This window comes from Suricata suricatta, chromosome 9 (assembly GCF_006229205.1).
Source record: "Suricata suricatta isolate VVHF042 chromosome 9, meerkat_22Aug2017_6uvM2_HiC, whole genome shotgun sequence".
NCBI lineage: Eukaryota > Metazoa > Chordata > Mammalia > Carnivora > Herpestidae > Suricata > Suricata suricatta.
In genome coordinates this window covers 44,880,572-44,906,357 of record NC_043708.1, presented here as the reverse complement: position 1 = coordinate 44,906,357, position 25,786 = coordinate 44,880,572, and the positions used below count along the sequence as shown (strand labels likewise).

The 25,786-nt window shown below is 36.4% G+C and overlaps 2 protein-coding genes across 10 annotated transcripts in view; one reads left to right on the top strand and one right to left on the bottom strand.

The window, feature by feature from the left end:
* STYX (serine/threonine/tyrosine interacting protein) overlaps window positions 1-9,675 on the top strand; it is a 35,810-nt gene extending 26,135 nt beyond the window's left edge. For 2 of the 3 annotated variants that reach the window (XM_029952734.1, XM_029952732.1), the window contains 3 exons: window positions 2,662-2,755; window positions 4,757-4,908; window positions 5,085-9,675. In XM_029952734.1, the coding sequence (XP_029808594.1) occupies window positions 2,662-2,755; window positions 4,757-4,830 (168 nt within the window). In that variant the 3' untranslated portion in view covers window positions 4,831-4,908; window positions 5,085-9,675. The remainder of the gene's footprint in view (window positions 1-2,661; window positions 2,756-4,756; window positions 4,909-5,084) is intronic. The other variant, XM_029952733.1, reaches the window with a different exon arrangement.
* Window positions 9,676-11,338: 1,663 nt separating this feature from the next.
* Window positions 11,339-25,786, bottom strand: GNPNAT1 (glucosamine-phosphate N-acetyltransferase 1). Of its 7 annotated transcripts, none has more exons than XM_029952737.1 (6): window positions 25,455-25,786; window positions 20,024-20,191; window positions 18,116-18,178; window positions 15,548-15,675; window positions 14,223-14,284; window positions 11,339-12,568 (listed from the first exon to the last, which is right to left on the bottom strand). In XM_029952737.1, the coding sequence occupies exons 2-6, from the start codon at window positions 20,175-20,177 to the stop codon at window positions 12,421-12,423; spliced, it is 555 nt and encodes a 184-aa protein (XP_029808597.1). In that variant the 5' UTR covers window positions 20,178-20,191; window positions 25,455-25,786; the 3' UTR covers window positions 11,339-12,420. The 7 variants fall into 7 exon arrangements, with proteins under 7 accessions (XP_029808597.1, XP_029808595.1, XP_029808596.1 ...); XM_029952735.1 differs by having other exon boundaries at window positions 25,538-25,786; XM_029952736.1 differs by having other exon boundaries at window positions 20,066-20,191; window positions 25,538-25,786.

The window sequence follows — 25,786 nt, the reverse complement described above, 5'->3', positions numbered from 1 at the left end:
GAGAATTAACATTAGGTTAGGAACATGGTGTCCTTGACAAATAGTAGAAGGTGAAGGATAAGCATAATTGCTCAGAGTTCAAGGAAAAATGGGAAGAGAGGAATGTGAACAGCAAGAATAGATAATTCTAGCAATTATGCTTTGAGGGGGGAAACAAATGACAGCTGGAGGGGAAATTAGAGTTATTAAGCGGGGTGGGGGGGTGTTTGTTTTCTAAAGTCTAGCACATTTGCTGTCTGGGACAATTCCAGGAGAAAAGAGGAAATTGGTATTATGCCAGGATTGGATAGTATGGTCTATTCTTTGTTGATTCTATTATGTTTATATTTCTGTGGTTTTTATTTTTTTCTCTCCCATTGATCTCTGAGAGTTGATATGTCATCTCTCATTATTATATTTCTTCCATGACTTATCTCTTCTTTGAACTCATTTCAGAAATGCCATATTCTCCTTGATTTCATCGAGAATTAATCATTTTCATCTGCTTCATGGAGTGATTTTTCATGCTGTGTTCTTCATATGACTTTTGGTTATAGTGTTGTTTTTTTTCCCCTTTGTGACATCTTTATGCTAAAACCTGCAGTGGTCCCTTTTTGATTATAGGTCATCTTTGAATTGAAAGTGTTCTTAGATCAGTTATTTGCCTAACATAAAGTTGTGGGAGAGGGACCTGGGTAGTGGTTGGGGAAGGCAGACAGCTTGGACAGCTTAAATTTTCCCAGTTGTCTTGGGAGACTTTCTCAACACTTTTCTCTGGTGGTATGGCTACTTAATGGAGTAGGAAGCAGAGCACCCCTATATCCTAGGTTTTTCTTGTGTAGATTGATGAACACCTCATGCATGTTAGAATCACCCAGAGGAAGCTAACCTAAACCAATTAAATGAGAATCACTGGGGTGGCGTAGGACTCGAGCATACACACACACAATTTTTTTAATATTAAAAAAAATTATTTTTATTTTTGAGAGTGAGAGAGACAGAGCACAAGCAGGGGAAGAGCAGAAAGAAGGACACACAGAATCTGAAGCCGGCTCCAGGCTCCGAGGTGTCAAAACAGAGCTCCATGTGGGACTCTTAACTCATGAACCTTGAGATCCTGATCTGAGCTGAAGTGGAATGCTTAATTGACTGAACCATCCAGGCACCCCTATATATGTATTTAAAGTCTCTCAGGTGATCTTTAGGTATAACCAGACTTGACAATTACTGGTTAAACTTTTATTTTTAACTAAGATCAGATGTTTGGCTTTATACTTCACCTTATTATCATATAGCCTGTATCTTGCAAAACTATCATGTGTGGGTATTTACATTTTCCTTAATATGCCCTACCTCATCCCACAGCCTACCCCTATTTCCTGACTATCATACTATTCAAGGGCTAATTAGTTTTATCTTAGGCAACCACTTTTCTTTTTTTTTTTTTTTTTTTTTTTTTTGAGAACTCTGAAATGAACCCATTCTGCCTGATTTCTGCAGTCAGGCATCTTGTGTCCTGGCTTGGTCTGGTTCCTTTTTGTTTGTTTTTAATTTACTGTGAAATATAATACACATATAGAAAGTGCATAAAATGTAAATACACATCCATGCAACCACTATCAGGTCAAGAAACTGAAGCTATGCTAGAATCCCAAAAGCCCTTGTGATGGCCCTTGCCAGTCACAGACACTCTTTCTTTTTATAAAGGTAAACACTATTCTGACCTATTTGGTAACCATTTCTTTACTTTTCATTCTTCTCATATTTACAATTATGGTTGTTTCCTAGTTTCATCAAATGAGGTCTCTTGTTGTTGTTTTCAGAAAGGGGAGAGGGACAGAAATGCCTTTATTCTTCCATGTTTGGAAGTAGAGGATTATTAATTTTAAGGGATTAGAAAATCAGATACATATTTGAATCCATTAAATGCCTTATAGTAGTCTCATTTTTAAAGGAGTGCCTGGGTGACTAAGTTGTTTGCGTGTCTGACTTTAGCTCAAGTCATAATCTCACAGTTTGAGTTAGAGCCCCATGTCAGGCTGTCTGCTATCAGTGTGGAGCCTGCTTGGGATCCTCTGCCTCTCTCTCTGCCTCTTCCCCTCTTGCATGCACACTCTCACTGTCTCTCTCTCAAAAATGAATATTAAATAATAACACTCCTCAAATAGGGAGCGATACAGTATTAATGGTGAAATAACGAGAAAGGAGTAACAAGTTACATTAACAAAGTAATAAAATATTTTACAAACACAGTATCTTTATTGAACTGTATTTCATTTTATTCTTACAGTCATTTTATGAGATTGCTTGTTTGAGTTTGTGGTATTTGTGTTTGTGTGTGTTTTAACAGAGGATGTTAGAGATCATGTAACTGACACCCCAAAGGCTTGTGTTTTAATAGAGGAAGTCAGAGATCATATAGCTAATTTCCCATCGACAGAGAACATATACTATCATTTCAACATATGATACCCTAATGCAAGCAATTAGCTTGACTTGATTGTAGTTTCATCATGTAATGTGAAATTGTGAGGTAGGAATTTTAAACCTGCATTTTTCTTACAACAATATGGCCCCATATTTTTCAGTATCAACTAAGAATACCAATAATGTACACGGTAATCCCTGTTCTGGGTACCCAAGAATTTAAATGTATATTCAGGTTAATTAAATCTTTTTTAGGAATATGAAGCCATCTACCTAGCAAAATTAACAATACAGATGATGTCACCACTCCAGATAGAAAGGTCATTATCTGTTCATTCTGGACCCACAGGTAAGGATTTTTTTCATTTTGGAGAAAGTTGGGGAGAGATGATGATATGCAATGTAGATAGCATCTTTTGCTCTTTATTAGTTAAACTGAACAATTTAAATTGTTTAGAAAACTTTGGGTAGACTTGAATTAAAACAAGATAATTGCAAATTTTAATTTTATACTGAATACATGTGTATTATATTGAGCTTCTACTGTGTAAACACCACTGTACCTGGTTAATAGAATATGCTAGTAGGAAGATCACATTTCTGCTTGGTTTTAGTTTAAATCTTTAAGTAGTATAACTGCTATAAAGATTAAAATAAGATGGGTCTGAAGGAGTCTTCAGTACACTCAGTAATCTTATTAAAAATAAAAGATGGTTAATAAACGAGAGGGTGTTAAGTAGGGTAACTAATGTGAGCTACTCCAGTTTTTTCTCGTCATTAGTATTTCAGTCCCTTCTCCTTGTCTTCCCTTTTTTCAGACCACTCTGTCCTCTATTTCTAAAGTTAATGATCGAAGCATGCTCTCAGAATCTTAACTTTTTCTTCTCCAAGTCCTTGTTACCCTTGTTTGTGTCCTTTCCTTTTTACTCAATCTCAGTCTATTTCAGGTTCATATTGGTCTCCTGTCTAAATGCTAACTTGGTTTATTCTGTACATTCTTGCCAGATTTATTTTCATAAAAGATAGTTCTAATGTTATTTTTTCTGTACAAAAGCCATTATTGGTTCAATTCCTACAGAAGAAAACAGAGTGTCATAGTAAGTAAAGGCGTTTCTAATCTTGGTATCTCTCAGAGTTCCTCTTTATATATGCATTCTAGAAAACTGAACTCATGATTTCATTTGTGTCATCTTTTCTCCACCTAGAGTGCATCACATTCAGTCTCTCTACCCTTAAACTTAGTTCACACGTTTTCTCAAGAGAAATTATAATTAACTTAATCTTCCTCCATTCCCTAGTTATTTGGCACTCCTGTACTGTAGAGCTTTATTTATACCTTTTCATTTTTGCTTGCATTAGTTATTTAAGCTTCGATCATTAACTTTTAGATCCAAGTTCAGCACTTCATCAGAAACTCAGCTATATAGCAGCTGTATTTAGTTTTATGGATAGCATATTTTCTTTATTCCATTGATATTGCCTTGCTATTATACTTCTGTCTTCATTAATCTTACAGTGAGACATTAGTTTCGTGTTAGAATTCACCGTCTGAATTAACATTATTACCATGATTTAGCCCAACCTGTTGGGCATAACTTTTAAGTCTGTGCCATTCATAGGCAGAGAACACAGTCAGCCCTTTACCAGCTTAATTGTTCCCCTAAATTTTCCTCCATGGAGACTCAGATTTCTTGATTATAACTATTGGCCATGTAGGGATAGCTTTGATTCTATGTGGAAAATTTCTGTACTAGCAGACCTGATGTGAAGCATAGGTGAAGTAAAATCTCTTCTTTATCTACGCGACATCCCATCCTTTCTCTTAGTTGTAGACTTTTTGGTCATAAAACCACAGCTTCACTGGAAAAATATTTTCAGCAGTGTCTATGAAAGCAAAAAGATACTCATATCTACAAAATAAGATTGTACAAATATAAAATTAATGTCTTAAATTTTATGTTCTAAGTCACAGGTTTATGGTGCCTAAAAAACAAACTTGGCAACCAAATGTTTAGGTACCATATCTCTTTATAAATTCTATTTTCGGGCTATTTTAAAAATTAATGATTGTGGGGCACCTAGGTGCCTCAGTCGGTTAAGCATCTACTTCATCTCAGATCATGATCTCATATGAGAGATTGTGAGTTTGAGCCCACATTGGGCTCTCTGCTCCTCCGCCCCTTCCCTGCTCACACTCTTTCTCTCTGAAAATAAACAGACAAATATTAATGATTGTTTTTTCTAATACCTAAGACATAGTTAATTCTCAAGAGGGAAAATATATCCTGTCATGAAAATATAAAGTTATTTAAGTTCCCATTATATATTATATTCATGCAATAATTTTTAGGCAGTTTGAAGAGAACACATGAAGAAGATGATGATTTTGGAAGCATGCAAGTGGCGACTGCACAAAATGGCTGACTCAAGAGCAAGATTATAGAGGCTGTGGATTTCTATTTGGGAAGGAGAAAATACTGAAGACGATAATAATGTAAAATGGTAAAAATACAAGTAGTTTTTTTTTTTCAATTATATGTTGCTTCCAGACATGTGTCTCTGCAACTTGTTGAGCAACATTTTAAGAAGATGTTGGACTTCTGCAATAGATGGCACTGATGGTTTATTCCTTTTTTCTTTTCTGTTTTTTTTTTTTTTTTTTTTTTTACACTTTACAGTTTTATTATAAACCAAGAATTTTGGACTTGCAAAGAGGTATTATTGCAATAATGCACTTTTCATACTTGAAATTTATTTGTATGATATAAAGTTATTACTTTAAACAAAACGGAAGTTAGGGGGGATTTGTTTATAAAATCTGGGTAATTTATAACGAGAATTTCCTAAAGTTTGCTAAAAATTCATGTTGTGTTCTATATATTACATTTTAAAAATAATTACAGTTCACTTTTATGATGGAACCTCTTATGGAAACATTAACAAATGCAGAAATCTGCCACATTTCTGTTTTAGTGTAATTCAGTAGCTTCATTACCTTTTTATTTTTTTAAACTTCTTTATCCCTTATTAATAATCTTTGAATCATGACATTAGCCAACTCTTCTTACTTTAACATGATCCAAGTATTGCTTCCATTCCTATTATCTTCCTAATTTGTTTATTCTAAAGAAAAAAAGTATAACGAACAAACGAAGATGTTTTGCTTGGTAATACCAGATACTAAAAAACAAGGAGTTTTAGACTTTCGAGTGACTTTCCTTTTTTCCTTAAAAGCCAAATGTTTTGTTTGTTCTTTTTAGAGTTGTTTAGCCCATTTTTTCTTTGTCCAAAATAGTTCTAAATAGAATATAATAACCAATGTAGCACTATTTTTTTCTAAATGAAGCCCAAAAGAGAAAAGTGCCTTGCATTATTAAAAAATTGAAAATAAAAAAATAAATTTTCATGACCTCTAAATTAGTATGTAGAACAGTGAAGTTTTTAACATTCTGTAATTTCTTTTTCGTTTTAACTACACATTAGTTAAAACAGAGTCTGAGGCTTAAAGAAACCTCAGTACGTTATTTAATGTGAAATATTTACTCTTCATTTTATGTTGTCTTAATGATTCTGTGAGGTGGTTCTGGCTCAGACAGCAGCTTTTCTTGAAGATGCATTTATTGGGGAAAGTGGTTTGTGAGAAACCTCGTTGTATTTAAAATTAGTGTTTTAATTCTTTACATTGAGTTAATCCAAATTTCCCCATAATTTGCATTAACAAAGTCACTTTATGTATCCTTATTTCTCCATATTTTTATTTATACATATAAAGATTGTTCTAAGAAAAACATTTTTGCTATTTTAAGTATGCCATGAGGGAGGAGAGGAGTGTTTTTAACTTTTTATAGTTGATTTAGGGTAGCACAAACAAAACTCCTTTATATCTCACTTTTCAGTCCTCTCTTGAGGTGCTTTACTGATGGGAATGATTTCCATACGTTCCCTTGGTACCAACAGGTACTATGCAAGGTAACCCATTACACCAAGTTACTTGCTTTGTTTTCCTCCCTATAATGTAATATAATACAGTAAAAAGCTTTTTTATCCAGCATAGCAGGAGAGTGGAAATGAATTAAAATTCTTTTATTATTTAAGAGTTAATTCCCATTGACTGAGGTGGTATTCTTCTTATTCCCTTCTCTTCCCCTATTTTACTACCCTGAGAAGAGCCTATTATTAATCCCACTGTGGTCTTGTATTCTGTTGTGTGATTGATTATTAGGTCATGGTATAGTAGTCTAGTAAAGTCAAGATTTGCATTGTGCTCGGAAATTCCACTTGGCAAAGTGCCAGATAACACAGCTTTCCTGTATATAGATCACTATATAGGTCAGCAAAGATTTCTCTTGCAGTCTAATAATCTGTGATGCCTCTTCATTCAGCAGAAATTCTGCTTAAAAGAACCTTTGTAATACTACAGTTAGGTTTTTAAAGGAAGGAATTAAGATTTTTAAAATTAGTTTCTTAAATACACATATCATCTCTAGTCTGGACAAAAATAGAGATTTGGTCATTTATTAATTTAAAGCTGGTAATTTTCCACTTTTTCTAACCACTGTAATTTTTATGTTGTCACTAAAGTGCCTGCCCAGCACTGCATATTAGACTGTCTCTTGAACACTAGGAAAAGGGACTATCATCTTCTTGAGTACAGTACTAATGGGGACAAAACATGAAATTTCTTTCTCTTTCATGTAGAAACACCCCAAGTTTGTTTTACCTAAGTTCAACTAGTTCTGGTAGCTCTTCTAGTCTTTCTTCTGTTTGGTTCCACTTCTGTAATTCTTTTTTCTACAGATGCCTTTTGATAGTTACCTATAAATACCTATACCTGTAACCAATCATGATTTATTTTCTAGACTATTTGAATAATGTATGAGTGATGTAGCACCCACTTTTAAACATTAAGTTGTTTTTTTGTTATATTTTCAATTTTTAGTAAGATTATTAGTCTTTACCTTGCTTCTACTGCTATTTTTTACTCTCTTGTAAAGTTTTATAATTCTATTATTTGCTCGTCGTCTACTGTACTTTTTTCGTTTTTTTCCTCGTATCTTGGGGGCTGGTGGGGTGTCTTCATCCAAAGGTTTAAAGGGCATGACCTCTGTGGTTTCATAGGCCAGACCAGGTTCAGCGGTGAGCCAGCCACTCTTGGGGACTGGTGGGGTGTCTTCATCCAATGGTTTAAAGGGCATGACCTCTGTGGTTTCATAGGCCAGACCAGGAGGTGAGGTCCCATTGTCAGTGCCTCTGTGACAGATACCGTGCAACATCAGCTTTGTTTTCCTGGTACCAGGTTCAGCGGTGAGCCAGCCACTCTTGGGGGCTGGTGGGGTGTCTTCATCCAAAGGTTTAAAGGGCATGACCTCTGTGGTTTCATAGGCCAGACCCGGCTGTAAGCTAGCCACGGCACTCCTAGATGTTGATGTGGTGCCTCCATCTTCAGTTTTCAATGAAACTACTTCCTTGACTTCGGTGGGCGAACCCCCTGGAAATGCTTGTTGTGCTGTCGGCGGTACATGGTTCCTGAACGAGGACATCATCCCAGAGGACATTCGGAATTGCTAACACTTGTGACTTCCCGAGGCAGAACCTCCGAGGAAAGAATGGAGCGGAGACTCCTGACCGGCGCCAGATTCACCAGGGACGGAGGGGGCAGATCGCCATGCCGTGTTCGTGTCCGGGAGGGTGTTCTCCTCAAGAAGCCGAGTCACAGCATCAATGTCATTATACGTCTTAGTCATCTGGCCGACTCTTTCAGCGCATAAGAGGAAGTAACTTCAGCGTCTCTTCGATCTGCTCGGTGGTGAGGTCGATGTTGGCATCTGGAGAAATGAGGGGCGTGTGGCGCCAGTCGTCGTGGTCATTACCGTAGATGGTGTCGGCTCTTAACCAGTAGTGGGGCAGCTGCTCCTCCAGCAGGCTGATGATCTCGACTTCCAGAAGGTCGGTGCTGTTGCACACATCCCGTGTTGGGTCTGTCCATCTGTCCCGGACGGACATCTGGGGAATTTAAAGCCTCAAGTCACAAAATACACGGTGACGCCCGTTTGTGGGAGGCAGAGCGCACGCCGGGCGGGGTACCAAAGCGCGACGTCCTCACTCCCAGAACTCGGAATCAAGCCGCGTGGACGGCGCCAGAATTCGGGGGAAGGGGTTCCCGGAGGCAGCTTCGCAGAGACCGGAAGTAGGCAGAGAGCTAAAAAGTTGTAATCTGAGCAAGGATTTAAACTGAAATTGGAGGAAAACTGCTTTACTGTCCACTTTAAAAGTATGAAACAAGTATTGAAAATATTCAAACTGGAATGGCAGTGTTCTTCTAATTTTAATTAGTTCATGTTAATTTCTTATCTATTAGGTGTTTAAAGAGCAGTTACCCTTATTTGTATCTACTCAATGGTGGAAATGTTAAACCATGATAGCTCTGGCTTCTCAACCATTTAACTTTCAGAGCAGAATATTTGTTGGGGGGGCGGGATTTGTGCTTCATCTGAGTTTAGAAGTAATGTCAGAAAATGTTAAGCATGTCCTTTTTAAGAAAATATAAGGTTTCTAATTGTCTACTTACCATGATAATTCAAGTGAATTAGAAGTATTTAACTGCAATCTTGAATTATAAAGTTGGGATGCATACACACACACACACACACACACACAGCAGGATCTCAACTTAATGTAAAGTAAATGAGCAGTTACCTGGCGGATTTTGTTTTTAGTGACTGGTTTAATCCATAATTCCATAACAAACTTAGCTTCACTTCAGTATTTTTTTTATCTTTGTCCATCCAAAAATGCACCAAAATGGAAATGATAGGAATAACTAAGAATTACTAAAAGATTTTATTTTATTTTTAGAAAGATAAGTTTCTAGGATCTTTGAATGCTGGATTTTTTTGTCTTACCCATCCATGGCAGCTAAAAAAAAATCAAAATATTCAGGTTTACATGTTAGCTCTCTCATAGGGAGTTGCCATACCTCACAGTTCAAAGTGTATTCTATAGATCAGTAACATTATACTGACATGTAATTGCAATTTACTATGCAGCAAAAATGATTCAAGAAGAAAAATAACCTACAGTGTCTATTTACCTTTGTATAGGCAATTGCTTAAGTTACTCTGCTTTTAACATTTGTACTTGGATAAAATGCTTACGTATGTGTAGGAATGTCACAGTGCAAAATGCTGCTAGCCCAGGCACAAAGTATTAAAATTATTTTGTGAAGTTTGGTGGTTGTATTAAAACTGTTGTGCCATTATACCTCAAAAAGATTGTAACGTTCATTTATACTGCTTATGCCTCAGAACTTCTTTAGATTGTTGTCTTCTAGGTAAAAGTAACTGAGTTTTACTACCTCAGATTAATGAGGATGAATGAACATTGGACGTTGAGAAGCACTTCAGATTATCTTCCAAAAACACTATGGTCACATACACAAAAATTATGGTTAGTAGTCCAGGCAAGGCCTGAATTTTAGCTCAAAAATATTTCTTAAGGATTAGTAGAACAAATTTTGAGTTGGAAGTGAGTGAATTTGTGTCTGAAGGAAAGAGTATAGGTTATCCACAGGGCAGCTTCTAGCCCGTTAAAAACAATACTTCTTGTATTCACAGTATCATATTCCCTGTCAGTCAAATCTAAGATGCTATCACTACACGGTTCTTTTAGATCCACTAAAAGGCAAAATATTGTTGAGTAAACTGTGGCAAGGCATTGATCATAAAATGCATCCTGATTTCCAAAATGTTAGCATAAAAAATGTGCATCTTACGGAGATATAAAAATACAAAATATGAGACATAAAAATCACAACTGTGACCTCATTCTATCTTTTCAAAGCAAATAATGCTTTAAAATGTGAATATACAGTTTATGTATTATAAAACGTTTTATGCAGCTTTTCAAGTTGACTCAAAATACGGCTTAGAAAATTTTAAACATACTCTGGCCAACTTAAAAAAAAAATAAAAATTTTTTTTTGAGAGAGAGACTAAGTGCAAGTGCAAGCAGAAAAAGGGCAAAGAGAGAGACAAACATCTGAAAAAGGCTCCAGGATCAGCTGTCAGCACTGAGCCTGACCTGGGGCTTGAACCCACAAACTATGAGATCATGACCTGAGCCAAAGTCAGTTGAGCATCTGACTTTCCTCAGCCCACATGGGGCTCCAAGCCTGGCTGATTCTCTCTCTTCCTCTGCCCCACTTCCCTGCTTGCACACTGAGGTTAAAATAAAATTTTATTTTATGTTTTATTTTTGAGACAGTGCGAGCAGGGGATGGTCAGAGAGAGACAGAATCTGAAGCAGGCTCCAGGCTCTGTCAGCACAGAGCCCGACGTGGGGCTGGAACCCACGAACCGTGAGATCATGACCTGAGCCCAAGCTGGACACTTAACTTACTGAGCCACCCAGGTGCCCCAAAATAAAATGTTAAATAAAAATAAAGCTAAATACGATCACCATTTTCATTAATGACAATTTTTATATACTTTATAACTCTTATAGGGAAGGTTTAAGACACCTTAAGAACACTATTTAAAGGGATTTATTGAAATACCAAGCTTGTAGACAATTTTATTCGAAATTGTTCAGAAGAATGGTAAAGCATTTAATTTTGCCTTCTGTTAGGTTTATTTTTTTTTAACATGGGTTTTAATTACCATAATGTACTTAATAAAGCTACTGTCACGCCAAGGTTGTAGGACTCCTGAATAGGCAAAAGCAGCTTTGTTGGTTTTACTAGAGACAGAGTAATTCATAAGCATAGGTCATTAGCAGTGCGCCCTTTATTGGTGAAGGTTTGTTTTAGAAAGCCAACTTTAGCTTACTGCAAGGACAGTAAATCCCTTTGAGGTATGTGTGAGTGAGAGGGATGAAAAGTGGTGCGTCTTTGCTTTCCAGTTAATTTTACAAAGAGTACACAAAACAAATGTTCTGAATAAAGACATAATTAACAGTTCAACAGAAGACACAAGAAACAGACATTAGGATTCTAATGACTTCATCATATGAACAGGTTTAATGTAACATGGAATGCAAAAGATTAGAACCATTAATAAAATATCCAGTTTTCAACTTAAAAAAATAATTAAAATAAATAAAATCAAAACAATATAGTGACCAGGATAATAGTACTATGACAATCACAGTAAATAGAAAAGCTTTCATTAACATTTCAAGGATATAACAAATGTACTATGATACATATTTAAAATATTCCACTCAATTTTGTAATCTCTTTCATAAAAATGCTACTTAGAAGACATCGATGAAAAGATGAGAACTCAAGTTAGAAATACACTATATGCCAAGATTTGCTAATTCACTGTTAAAAAGTATATTTGCTCTTAGGTATTTTAAACAAATGAATAATTATATTTCACATTTAAGATAGGTGGTACCTTATCTACATGAAAATTATATAAACTTTTAGATGTACACTTAATTTGGTTTACTTTGAATCATGTCATGTTTTATAATTTTCATTTCTACTTATTGAAAAAGCTGACCAGGTTGTTTACCAATACAGTATTAGAACCAACAAATGTTGGTCTGCACTACATTTTGTATCTTACCCAGTTTCACATAAAAATGATACCACTCCTAAGTGATTTTTTGTGTTTCTTTGAAACAAAAATATTAATTTTGTGAATGTGACACAGCCTTATTCATGAGGAATACAGATAGCAGACATAACTCTGTACTACTTATAACTACAAAGAAATGAAGCCAAACTTTAGAAAAATACAATGCAAGAAAAGATTCAAGTTAAAAATATATTCCTTTGGTTAAAAATCATCCCCTTTATAAGACTTATTTGTAATCTAAACTCACAGCATGTCCCACAGGCCAAAGTAATCTTCTAAGTGTCATTATATTTGTTGAATTATATATTTTTTTCAATCCAGTATTTATGGAGGTCACTGGGTTGGAGCAACAAAATATTTTAACTCTAAGAAGAGTATTGCCTTGTTGCATTATTAGCTCCTTTGACAAATGTCTTTCTTAAAAGATAATTTACTTTAGAAACCTTCGACACATGTAGTTTTCTTCAGACACTGTGTATCCAAACTTTTTATAGAAACCAACATTTTGTGGTAGACATTCAAGGGTAATCTTATAACAGTTCAGTTTCTTGCTTAGCAAAGTAAGGGTTGATAATAACCTGAAATTCAAAAAGCAGGGGGGAAACAGCATTTGTTAATGAAAATGCATTTGAGTAACTTAATATGAATATTCTATAAAATTTCAAATTTATATTAGAAATGGGTTTTGATCACGACCTTTCTCACAATATGCATTTAAAATATTCAAATTGTAAGTGGACAAGCATTTTATTGTTTCAAATATAATTTATATAGTAATCTCTAACACATTAATAGAACAATACAACCTAAACCCTCTTTAAAAGTAGGGTTAAGATTAATGTTAACACCAGAGCACCTGGGTGGTTCAATCTCCTAAGCCTCTGACTTCAGCTTAGATCATGATCTCTTGGCTCCTGAGTTCAAGACCGGTGTCTGGTTCTGTGCTAACCGCTCTGAGCCTGGAACCTGCTTCGGATTTTGTGTCTCCCTCCCTTTCTGCCCTCCCCTGCTTGCACATGTGTGCTCTCTCTCTCTCAAAAATAACCATTAAAAAAGATTCATGTTAACACTAAAGACTCAACTTTTTAAAAAAATATGGCCAAAATTTTGAATCTTTTTCTTAAATCTATTCAAACTACTTAGAAATAGTCAACATTTCCACATAAAATGAGTAAATATTAGCTTTGTTCTGTATCATTTTTAAAGCTAATATTTGTGAAAGTATATATCAGATTACCTCTGGATTGTTCTAATTAGTATGAAATAGAAACAAAGCAAAAAATGTATACATTTTTCAAGCCCTGAAAGACTCCAAACCCCAGTATAAGAATGTGATTCTAACTGCCTTTGGGAAAAAACGTAGAACTACAAAAATTTACCCAAAGGATTTTCTCATGTTTGCACAGACTGAAAAGTTGTATCATTTTGAAAACAGAACATCTTGACTGAAGTTAGGAAATTATCAAAGGTATGACAGAATTAAGTGGACCAGAATACAAGAAATTGGTCTGTTTTGGTCACTGATGTATCCCAAATACCTCAAATAATATCTGGCACACAGCAGGTCCTATTATGGAGTGACTGTCTTAAAAATCAGAAGAGGTGGTATTTAGCCAGTTAAAAGATTTAGATAGGGATGCCCGGGTGACTTACTCAGTTAAGCCCCTGACTTGCTTTCAGCTTAGGTCATAATCTCACAGTTTGTGAGTTCAAGCCCCACATCAGACTCTGCCTGAACTGTGGAGCCTGTTTGGGATTCTTTCTCTCCCCACCCCCCCCTGCTTTCTCTCTCTCTCTCTCTAAATAAATAAATAAACTTTAAAAAAGTTATAGATAAATGCATAGAGAATTATACAGGAGAGGCTATTTTAGTATATGTTTCTAAAACTTAAGAGACTGAGAACATTTCCTTTGTTTTTAAATATGATTGGGAAATGGGTGAATCACTTGACTCAGCCAAAAGTTTCTTTCCTACTAGTATAAAAATACTATTAAAAATTAATAAAAATGTTAGTCTACAAAACAGTATACTCTCAATTCCCTAACTCCATGATAAAAAAAAAAATACTATGTTTCTTCCATTAAATTTAAGTTACAGAGTGAGCTTAATGACATCTAGAAAGAACTTCAAACAGGAAAACAGTTTTTAACAAATATCTGGGTGAGAGACTATTAACTGAAACAGAAAAAGTATGTAATTTAATGAGGGTTACCTTGTTTCTGCCTACTTACAGTTTGCCAAGCTGCTTTCCTCGGCATTCATCACTAACAACAACATCTTCCACTCTTCCTCTCTGAAAATATTTACATTTAAGGGATTAAGCATATAGTTTTATTTTTAGCTACATCAACAAGTGACAGTAGGAATTCAGTGATAAAAAACTTTGTAAACCTGAAGTTCACAGAAAACAAAATGCAACCCTTTTTTACTCATTATAGTGGAAATAATATAATGAACCAATTTGTAGCTTAATCTTGTTTTGTCTATATCCAAAATCTTCCCACTCCACTGTTTTAAAGCAGATTTCAGAATCCACAGAAACAATGTAATCGGTCATGTTCTGTACTACATCATCATTCGCATTGCTTAATAGCAATTTCTTTGAAACATTCAGATACAATTTACTAATTTCTAGTAAAGAAACCCCACCAAAATTCATTCCTCAGAATGCATTTGCAGTGTTTATATCTTATTTTCACTGGATTACCTGGGTTCTCATGTGAGTCATGAGGAGTGATCAGGAATTAGAAATGTCACAGAACAGAATATAGTTGAACAACATGCAGTACTGTAAATGTATTATCATTATGATTTAATAACATTTTCTTTTCTCTGGGGTGCTCAGTTAATCATCAGACTCGATTTCAGCTCCGGTCATGATCAAACCCCGCGTCAGGCTCTGCGCTGACAGTGCAGAGCCTGCTTGGTTCTCTCTCTGCCCCTCCTCTGCTTGTGTTCATTCTCTCACTCTCAAAATAAATAAACTTTAAAAAAAGTAACATTTTTTTTCTCTAGCTTGCTTTAACATAACAATTGTTTTTGCTGACAGTAACACTTCCAGTAAATGTTAGTTTTGGGAGTCAAAAGTTACATGCAGACTTTTGACTGCAGTGTCAGCATCCCTAACTCCAATTTGTTCAAGGGTCAACTATATAATATTCTTAATCCTTTAGCGCTTGGAAACTGATGTGAATTTGTGTTAATGTATATACAAAGTGTTGTTTTTTTTTAAATAGCATTAGAGATTCTAAATATTACCATCAAGTTTTATGATGCTGACTTGGTTTCCCTATGACAATACCAAATCTGACACCTTACAAAACAATGTTTAGCAAACATTATTCAGATTGGTAACACATCTTCCTAACTCTCAGAACACAATAGGAAAATGTTACTAAGTGATCTCCAAGAAGCAAAACTTTTTCCAGGGCAATAAAGCTCTAATTTTACAATGAAAAGCAGTGAGAAAATAAGATTTGTCTAACAGAAACTCAAAGTTGGTTTTGCTAGAAAACACTTGTTCATTTTATTCATAAACAATAATGTGAACACATACCTTAGCACAGGAATGGATGAATTTATGTTCTATTATCAGAGTTGCTGTAGCAACAATTTGTCCTAAAGTCACATCTTCCACAACTGTAACATAATAGTCCCCAGATTTCTTCATGTGCTCAAAAGATTCTGTGGAAATTGAACAAGTGTTATGTGGTAGACTTTAAACTTTATTAGGTGCCATAAAAATACTAGGATTAGCGGACTTCATCATTGAACGTTTAAAGCGATTTTACCATGACAATTTACTTTGTTTTCTAAAGAAAATGCTAATTATAATGGGGTGCCTAGGAGGCTCAATTGGTTAAGCATCTGACTCTTGCTTTTGGTGCTCTGTGCTGGCAGAGCCTGCTTGGGATTCATTCTCTCTCTCTCTCTCTCTCTCCTTCCCATTCTTGCTTGTTCTCTTAAATAAACTTAAAAAAGTTTTTAAAGAAAATATTATTAAAAATGACTAAGTGGTTGAAACATCAGCAATTACTATCAATTGGAATACGGTCCATACATTAAAAAAAATCTGCTAGCAAAGTACAACTATTAACAGCTATCTTAGATGAACGGCACTTACAACATAAATACATTGCAGATGCTACCACTTCTGTGACTAATGAATGAAAACTCTTTGGTATCTTTATTACTTACTTTAAATAAATTTATTTAACTTTTACACTCAATATTCAGAAAGAATAAAACTGAAATTTTATTTAAAAATTTTTTAATGTTTTATTTATTTTTGAGAGAGAATGAGCAGAAGAGGTGCAGAGAGGAAGACAGGGAATCCCAAAGCCCAACATGGGTGGGGTTTGAAATCATCACCTAAGCCAAAGCCAGATGCTCTACTAACTGAGCCATGCAAGTGCTCAATTTACACGAGCAAATTTTAATAAGAATGCTTACATGGCTCCATTCTGGAATTTTTAGTCTTCTGGCTTCAAAATATTTTGACAAAGTCATTTTTTTTTTCCCCTTGTGATATGGTTTCTTGACTCTATGACTTGTTTTATTAGAAAGAGAATCTGGGGCACCTGGGTGGCTCAATTGGTTAAGCATATGATTCTTGGTTTTGGCTCAGGTTCTATCTCCTGGTTTCTCAGTTCGAGTCCCACATTGGGCTCTGTGCTGACTGTGTGGAGCCTGCCTGGTATTCTCTCTCTCCCTCTCTCTCTCTCTCTGCCACTCCCCAGCTCACTGTCTCTCCAAAAATAAATAAATAAAATTTAAAAAAACAACAAAAATGAATCCTTGCCTTTGTTTGCTTTGAAAGCACCTTGTGAAGTAGGTGAAAAATGTTTCCATTTCTAAGTAATCATCCCAAAGTCACATGGCAAATAGGAACAAAGATGGAATACTTTTCTCTCAAATTGATTTTTAGTACCTATATTGCCAAAATAAAGGGTTTTGCATCTAATCAGATACACAGGCAAAGGGAATTCAGGAATAAAAACTGAGTCTAATATTCTCACTTATTTCCAGTCTTCTTCTAGATAGGGTTCTGGAGTAAGAAGAAGAAATAAATTCAGTGAAGGAAAACAATGAGAATCAGAAAATAGTGATCTTCATTTGGGAGGGTCAGATAAAGTACAAAACAGAATTACCTAGGAAATGAAGAAATTGTAGAAAACAGGAAAAGACTGTTAAAGCACTAGATGGAATCAAGAAGGTTCTAGTCCTTTCTTTAACAGTAACTATCTGTGATCTTAAGTCACCTACCTCTCTGGATTTCCATTCTCTCATATGAATTATAAAGGGGGGTTGAACTATAAATGCTAAGATACCAGTTGACCTTAAAATTCATAAACTAAATAAATTGAGAACATAATCTTTAATTACTCTTTTTTGTTTGGTGATAAAATTTCCATGAATAACCTAACCACATGGAAAATACCACAAGGGGTGCCTGGGTGGCTCAGTCAGTTAAGCAGCCAACTTTGGCTTGGGTCATGATCCTGTGGTGAGTTCAAGCTCCAGTCGGACTCTGTGCCGACAGCTCGGAGCCTGGAGCCGGCTTCGGATTCTGTGTCTCCCTCTCTGCCCCTTCCACCCTCCCTGCTCATGCTCCGTCTCTCTCTCAAAACTAAACAAACATAAAAAAAAGGAAAAAAATAATACAATATCAAACAATCTCTAGAGATGTCACCTAGATTTAATGCTACAATTATCTAAAAGTCAGGTATTTTGTAAAACCCGAGAATTGCTACATTTGGATTTTAGAACAGGTTAACCACATTAAACATTTAAATAAGACAATAGGGGCACCTGGGTGGCTCAGTTGGTTAAGCATCTGACTCTTGATTTCGGCTCAGGTCATGATCTCACAGTACATGAGTTCAAGCCCCTGGTGATCGCATGATAGCACAGAGCCTGCCTGGGATTCACTCTCAGCTCCCTCCCACCTTTCTCTCTCAAAATAAATAAACTTTAAAAACTAAGAAAAGAGCTAATTGTTCTATGAATGATTTCCAGCTATTTGAACACAAACACAAGTAGACACTGAACATAGCTCTAAATGAAAAATCTTCTTTCCCTTTAGTTTTTCATTCAGGAAAAAGATGCTGTATGGAGTACTTACTCATAAATTGTTCGGGGCTGACAACGCCAGTCTCAGTCAGCTGACCCAGTACTTTAAAAAAACCTAGTTTTGAAAAACAGATTTCAAGTCATGAGAAGATCAAATGAGCTATCAAAAGAAGCAATGTGTGAAGGTGGTGGGATTATGGGCACTTGTGTTTTCAGAACTTTCTGTAATCATTTTGAAATTAATCATTTTATTATTTAAAAATATTAAACTGAAACCCATTATCCTTTCTATACTGCATAAAACAAAGAATAATAGGTTTTACCAATGTTTTTGCCTGGAAAAGGATTTTTTAGGATTTTGGAATAGGGCAGACCTTAATAATTCAATATTTATAAAGCAAGCAGGTATATTTTTCAATGTAATCTGCATTAAGTTGGATGTGGGGAATGCCAAATTTCCCAAATATATGCTTTGGCTTTACTTAAACATGCAAGATCGTCAGGTCAAATTTGATCTTATTTTTAAATTAAAATATCAATAATACTATCGAGACTAAGTTTTAAAGAATACTGATTAATTTCACTAATGCTAAATTAATGTGAACATTTGAGAACTTTGAAAATCTTAACTTCTACACAGTCAATAGTTAGTTTGACCAAAATTAGTTTCTTAAGATTTCCTACTAAAAAGAAAACTAAAAAGTTTATTTTTTATTACCAAAATTTAAGGAACTCATTTTGGAGAATTTAGATTAAAACAACAAAAAAAAGAAATACATGTAAACAAAACCTTTACAACCTTTATAAGTAAATTATCTTCCTCCTCATTCCCCAGCCGGCCTCTTAGAGAAGATTCTTCCTAGTTGTCATTATAGATGATAATTCACCTTCATGAAAAGTCTTTTTTAGAGTCTTAAAAAAATTTTTTTTAATGTTTTTATTTATTTTTGAGAGAGAAAGAGAGACAGTGTGAGCAGGGGAGGGTCAGAGAGGAGACACAGGAGCTGCAGCAGGCTCCAGGCTCTGAGCTAGATGTCAGCACAGAACCCAATGTGGGGCTTGAACCCACGAACCGTGAGATCATGACCTGAGCCAAAGTCGGACACTTAACTGACTGAGCCACCCAGGCACCCCATTTTTTAGATTCTTAATTACGAAGGAGTAGTGTTATACTTAAGTCATTTGAAATATTTCACAGTGATACCTGGTCTTAGCCATTATATATACATATTGGAATTGAGTGTCTCAGCCATTTTAAAAATTAAGTACAGGGGCGCCTGGGTGGGTCAACCGGGTAAGCGTTTGGCTTTGGTTCAGGTCATGATCTCACGGTTCAGGGGTTCGAGCCCTGCGTCTGTGCTGACAGCTAGCTCAGAGTCTGGAGCCTGCTTCAGATTCTGTATCTCCCTCTCTCTGACCCTCCCCTGCCAGCCCTGTCTCTCTCTCAAAAATAAAAAACAATAAAAAATTAAAAAAAATAAAAACCTTTAAAAAATAAGAATAAAAATTAAGTACAAAAAATAATCCAAAAGTCAAACATTTTTTAAAATTCTCAGCAGCATCATGTTTTGTGGAGAAATCAGAATGCTAATTACAGTTGACTCTTGAACAACACAGGTTAGAAGTGTACAGGTCCACTTGTAGGCAGTTTTTTCAGTAAGTACATTACAGTATTTTTCCTATGATTTTAACATTTTTATGATTTTAAGAACATTTTTCTCTAGCTTACTCTATTGTAAAAATATAGTATATAACACATAACATAAAATATATGATAATCAATGATTTCTGTTATTGGCAAGGCTTCCAGTCAACAGTAGGCTATTAGTAAGTTAAGTATTTGGGGACTCAAGATTTATACACAGATTTTCAAATGCACAGGGGTCAGTGCCTCTAATTCCCATACTGTTCAAGGGCCAACTGTATAATTCTAATCAAGATCTGTAAACCAATTCCCTACCTCTATTTAAGTCAGCAGTACAAAGGGGTCTCAAAACCAAACCTTCTCCAGGATGTGTTGGGGAAATGGCTGGAGAAAATGTAGCTGTATTCTGGCTCCAGTCCACTTCTTTGAGTAGACTTGGGTCAAACATAGGCGTTTCATCAGGTTTCATCTTTGTTGTAAGGTCTAAAATAACATTTTAAATGGTAAGGCATTTACTTAATAGGTAATTCTAACAGGCAAGTCTATATCTTAATAAAAGTTAATGCAATTAGAAAATTCTTTAACACATACGCAATATATTTTCTATCCCGAATCTAACATAAATGCCACAACCGCAGATTAACAGATGATTAATGGTTAACAGCAGGTATTAAACAAATGACTAAATTTATGTTTTAAACTTTAAGACTCCATTTTCTAGCAAGTCTTCCAAAACATTTTTCCTATGGGTTGGTGCTAGCAAAGCACTGTGATTAGCGGACTTTTCATGGGCTTTTACTCTTTTTTATTATTGGGCTAATTTGTTAGTCTTACCACTAAGAAAAACTTATTGGGTGTACTAGTTTTTTTATATGAACCATGAACAGAAGATAATTGATAAACTGAGTTAATTTACTCCACATTAATTGTAATATTTGGTCTCAGCTATTAAAGATTCATATTAAGGGTATCTGTTGGATTTTGTCTTCCCATCAGATTTTCTAAGACCCTATAATGTAAGTTTCTCAGCTGCAATTTGGTAGTATAAGAATAAGCAGTGTTTTTCATCCTATTAAAAAATAATCAGTTATGGTATTATCCTTTGTTTTGAACATTCAGAAATGGGTAGATTCTTTGTAGGTGTGGTCTAATAAAACTAAACAATAGATATAATAAGGATAGAATGAAAAAATTATATAAAGCATAAAAATGGGGGCAATGGCAGGTCCATGGAATGGAGTTGGTAGAACAGAATCTTAAGTTACTAGGAGACTATAAAGCAACCCCTAACTTTCATTTCTAACCCTTTACCCAGTTAAAAGAAACTATTTTTTTAAAATGTTTTTTTATTTATGAGAGACAGAGAGAGACAGGGCGAGCAGGGGAGGGTCAGAGAGAGAGGGAGATAAAGAATTTGAAGCAGGCTCCAGGCTCTGAGCTAGCTGTCAGCACAGAGCCCAATGCAGAGCTTGAACCCATGAGCCATGAAATCATGGCCTGAGCTGGTCAGACGCTAAAACAAATGAGCCACCCAGGCAAGCTCAAACTATTCTATTTGATACTTGCTTCTAGCTTTTCTTTGAAACAAAGATTTTAAAGCTATATATCCATAACATTACCATAAAACAAGGAAAAAAACCAAAAAAGATGCTATTTGATGACAACAATTTTCCCAATAACCTCACTCCCATTAGGTTCCCTATTTCCTAGGTCGTAATATGCTTAAGGGCAATTAGTCTTAACTTTTCCTTAAAGGTCAATTAGGCCTCTGCCAGTGTAAATGACAACTATACAGGTAATGCTGCACTTACTGTAGAGGCTTTGGGAAGGGAGCGCTTGTTCAGGGTTTACAATAGGTCAGACATTATACAAAGAACTTTACACATGACTCATTTACTACAACAATCCTATGGGATAGGGGTGATTATCATCTCCATTTTAACAGACTAGGAAATGAAGGCAAGACACATTAAGTAACCTGCCCAAGATCACAAAATTAGTGGAGTCAGAATTTAAACCTAAGATGGAAAAGAGCATGAGCTCTGGAGTCAAGCTGGTGTTCAAATGTCAAATGTGATTCTGGCTAATGTAGTCAACTCTAATAATCTGTTTACTCATTTGTAAAATGGAGATAAAATTATTAGGACATGAATTACTATATACAGCACCTAACAGTGCCTGGCACACTGCAAATGCCCAACAAGATATACTTTAGTTAGCAACTAATTAAAAATTCATGTTTATTAATCTTTGTTAATTTTTTTTCATCTTTAATTCATGAACCAGCACTGTGCTGGGTACAGACAGGGGCTACAAAAAAGGCTATATGTTTATATTGAGCTGAAACATTCTTGGATAGGAAAAAAAGAAAAAAAATCAGTTTATTAATGTAGAACACGAAGGGGCTTTTTTGCCCTCAAAAAGGACTCAAATATGTTACGCTGTAAGCAAACAAACAAAAACCCCAATAACTATATCTGGTTTTAAGACTAGTAAGGAAATGAGATAAACTGATGATTAAAATATTAAAACATTCATAAAGGGGCGCCGGGGTGGCTCAGTTAAGTGTCCGACTCTTGAGCTCAGCTCATGTTCGCTTAGTTTGTGGGATGAGCCCCACTTCAGGCTCTGTGCTCTGTGCCAACCCTCCCCCTCTCCACTCTTCCCCTACTTGTTCTCTCTCTCTCAAAATAAATAAACATTACACACACACACACAACCTGGGGTGCCTGGAGTAGCCGACTTCGGCTCAGGTCATGATCTCATGGTTGTGGGTTCATTAGGCTCTGAGCTCTGTGCCAACAGTTCAGAGCTGGAACCTGCTTCAGATTCTGCCCCTCCCTCGCTCATGCTCTGTCTCTCTTGGAAGTAAACATTAAAAAAAACCCACACACACACAATCATATCAAATTTAAGAAGCTTACAGTCCACTTGAAACAGATTTTGTATAAGTTAACTTTAATGCAGGCATGTTTGTCCCTGGTAATTGGATCCCTGAGGCTTTTGGGTATACTCTCATCTCAAAGATGGGTAACAACATTGTTTTTCAGGTATGCAGATAAACAAGCTACATATTTATCAACAGAGTAAAATGTATATATTAAATACAGAAGTCGAAAGTGTTAAAAATTTAATTCTTCAGCGCAACACACTACTTAAAGAGTTTGATGTTCATTTTATTTAACATACAGTTGTAACCATGAAATTTAAAGAAAGCTCAAAAGGGAATTTAGATGAACATTAGAACAATTTAAACTAGACTGCTTTTTCCTATAAAGTTGCCTGAGTTTACAATAAAATGTAGTCTAGATAGAAAGCACACAATATACAGTTAATAATTTCCAAGAGAGAAAGGGGAGAGGAGGTACACAGGAGAACTAGGATTACAAAGCCTTTAGCTAATGAACTTTAAACAGTAAATACTAATATTTTCCCATGCTTTTCTTTAACCAGATGGTCCTATTCCATGAATGATCATAAAAATAAATAATACTGGCTAAAATTTACTGAAGTGCTTTGTATTTGTTAACCCATAAAAATGCTGAGAGATCTTTCATTATTATTCCCACTTTACAGACCAGGAAATAGGCACAGTAACTTGCTCAAGATAACAAGGCCAATAAGGAACAGAGTTAGGATTCAAAACCAGGCAATGGAGTCGGCTTCACAGGCACTGGACTCAGCTGCAGTTGCCCTGGGTCCCACACTTGGTTCTACTCCACAGAGCTGAAATTCCTAATAATTTCTTAACAAAAGGCCCTCTATTTGCATTTTGCACAGGTTACCACCGAGTATGCAGCCATTCCTGCAAGACTCCAGAATCTGTACCCTGAGTAATGAAGATGCCCTAGTGAAGTGAATTCCCTACTTCATTGTACAAGTTAAAAATTTAGTCAAAAGCAGCACCTGTTTGGAAAGTAAGAGTATCAGACATGTCAAAATACATTAAGCAAAGCATTCTGGATAGAAATAAGAATCCATTAACTGGGCAATCAGTAATTAACATCAAAATGTTTTAATGAGTTATTTTACAAAATAAAGCCATTTACTTTATCTTACTCCATCCCCATTTAGTAAAATTTTGCTGGCGCCCAATTAATATGCCTGGAAAGTTAAAATAGGATGTGATTTGAAATCAAACTTCGAAAGATTTTTAGAAAGGAATGAAAGAAATTTATTTACAAAAGAAATATTTTAGATCTTAAGGTGTCCTGAAGTATTGCAAAACTAGAAAATTTCAGTAAATAGAATTGCAGTTGCTGAAGCTGAATCTCATCATTATCACTAGGGTGACTGATTTTAAAAAGGAAATCCTAACCCTCCCTAAATATTTCTCCAGAACCTTTAACTACGAAATTAGCATGCATTTACAAGGCCCAATATGCCTAACAGCCCAGTAAATGCCTAGTGGATGAATAACAAATGGTATAAGACTTACTTGAAGGTCACATTTCAGAAAATCCAAAAGAAGAAAGATTCCCAAATCGACACAAGTGATACCACAAAAACCATACACCAAATTCGTTTTTACTAGGGTCACCAAGTTTTCATTCAATTGACTGGGAAATTTCACCAATTTTTTTTCCCGAACTTCTACACCAGCCTAAAATACAAACCGGGTGGAGATGCTGCTAGAAACAAGCAATTGAGAGCAACAAGTAATAGACCCTGGGAATGAAGATTTTTAAAGTTGTTATAAAAATTTTTAAAGCCTACTCCAAGGCCAAATCTAAACTGCTTTACGTATCGCAAGAGCTCCTGGGTCTTCACTTCAGCACATTGTGAATGGGGGAGTTTTGCTCTTTGAGACTTTAGGGTTTGTCTACATACACTTCATAACAATTTCAATAATAATTTGACTAAATTTTTAAAGCACACTTTATTTGCTGATGATTTTTAACAGACCTGGCCATAATTATTAAACTATGCAATTATACTTAGGCCGAGAATTTTACAAAGTATTTTCTGATCCTTTATTTGATCCTTATAAACCGGTACTATCTCCCAGGCTACCGGAAACTGGAGCGTGTGGAGCCTCAAGGTAACTGGGAATAGAATCCTATCTTGTGTTCCCATCTTGAACTCTAAAACACAGACATCAATCTTTACGCCACCGTACCAGACAGTAGCTTTACGTCTAAAAAATAGCGGATTCTACCTTACGGGCCGATCTAAATGATTTCCTGAGACCCATTCTAAGATTTGTTCATGGCTGTATAAACTAACAAAACTAGTTCCATAATCGCCCGTTTCAATTTTGCATGAAATTTTGAGCTCGGTTTACATAAACTCCTTTTTTTTTTACATTAACTTCTCCTATAAGGGAGATAAGTGCTCCGTGTGTCTAGGGGTACAAGCCCCGGCAAAAGAGACAAAGAATGACCTTCCCTTCCGCAGCCCCAATTCAGTCAGTGCAGGAGGTGATCTTCGGGGCAGGAGCACGTCCTCAAGTGGCTCCCGACCGCCCCGGGGTGCACCTCGAAAAGAAACAGGGAAAAGGGGGGTCGGAGCATTCCTGCCCGTTCAAAACTGACGACGGCGGGGACTGTAAGCAACTGCCTCGATCCCCCCACATTACAGCCTGGTGAGCTTAGAGTTAGTTTGGACCCCAGACGCTACGCCCGCCCAGCCCGGGCCACCCCAGTATGGCTGGACCACCGGCTCTCATCCCTAACCTCTCTCTGACTCAGGCGCGGGGCCGCTCAACTTGCTCCGAACCGCACTCCACGACCACATGTGCACCCACCTGGCAAGGCTAAATGCGCGGCTCCCGGAACAGACACCTCCCACCCGGGCCTAGCTCGCCTCGCCCGGAGACAGCGGTCACACCTGTTTGACAAATGTGAAGGCAGGCCCACGACGCCCCCGTGGACATCCGGCGCGGCCCGGCTCTCGCTCTGCGGCCCCCAGCCTCCCTCGCCCGTGGAGGCCTCGCGGTCGGCGCTCCTCTCCAGGCCCGTCGGACTCTCACCCACCCGGGTACACAGAACCGGATCCGGATCCGGCTTCGGCGCCAGCCCCACCTCGTCCCCCACCTCTCGCGCCACGGTTGCCGTCGCGGCAGCCTCTGCGCGAGCC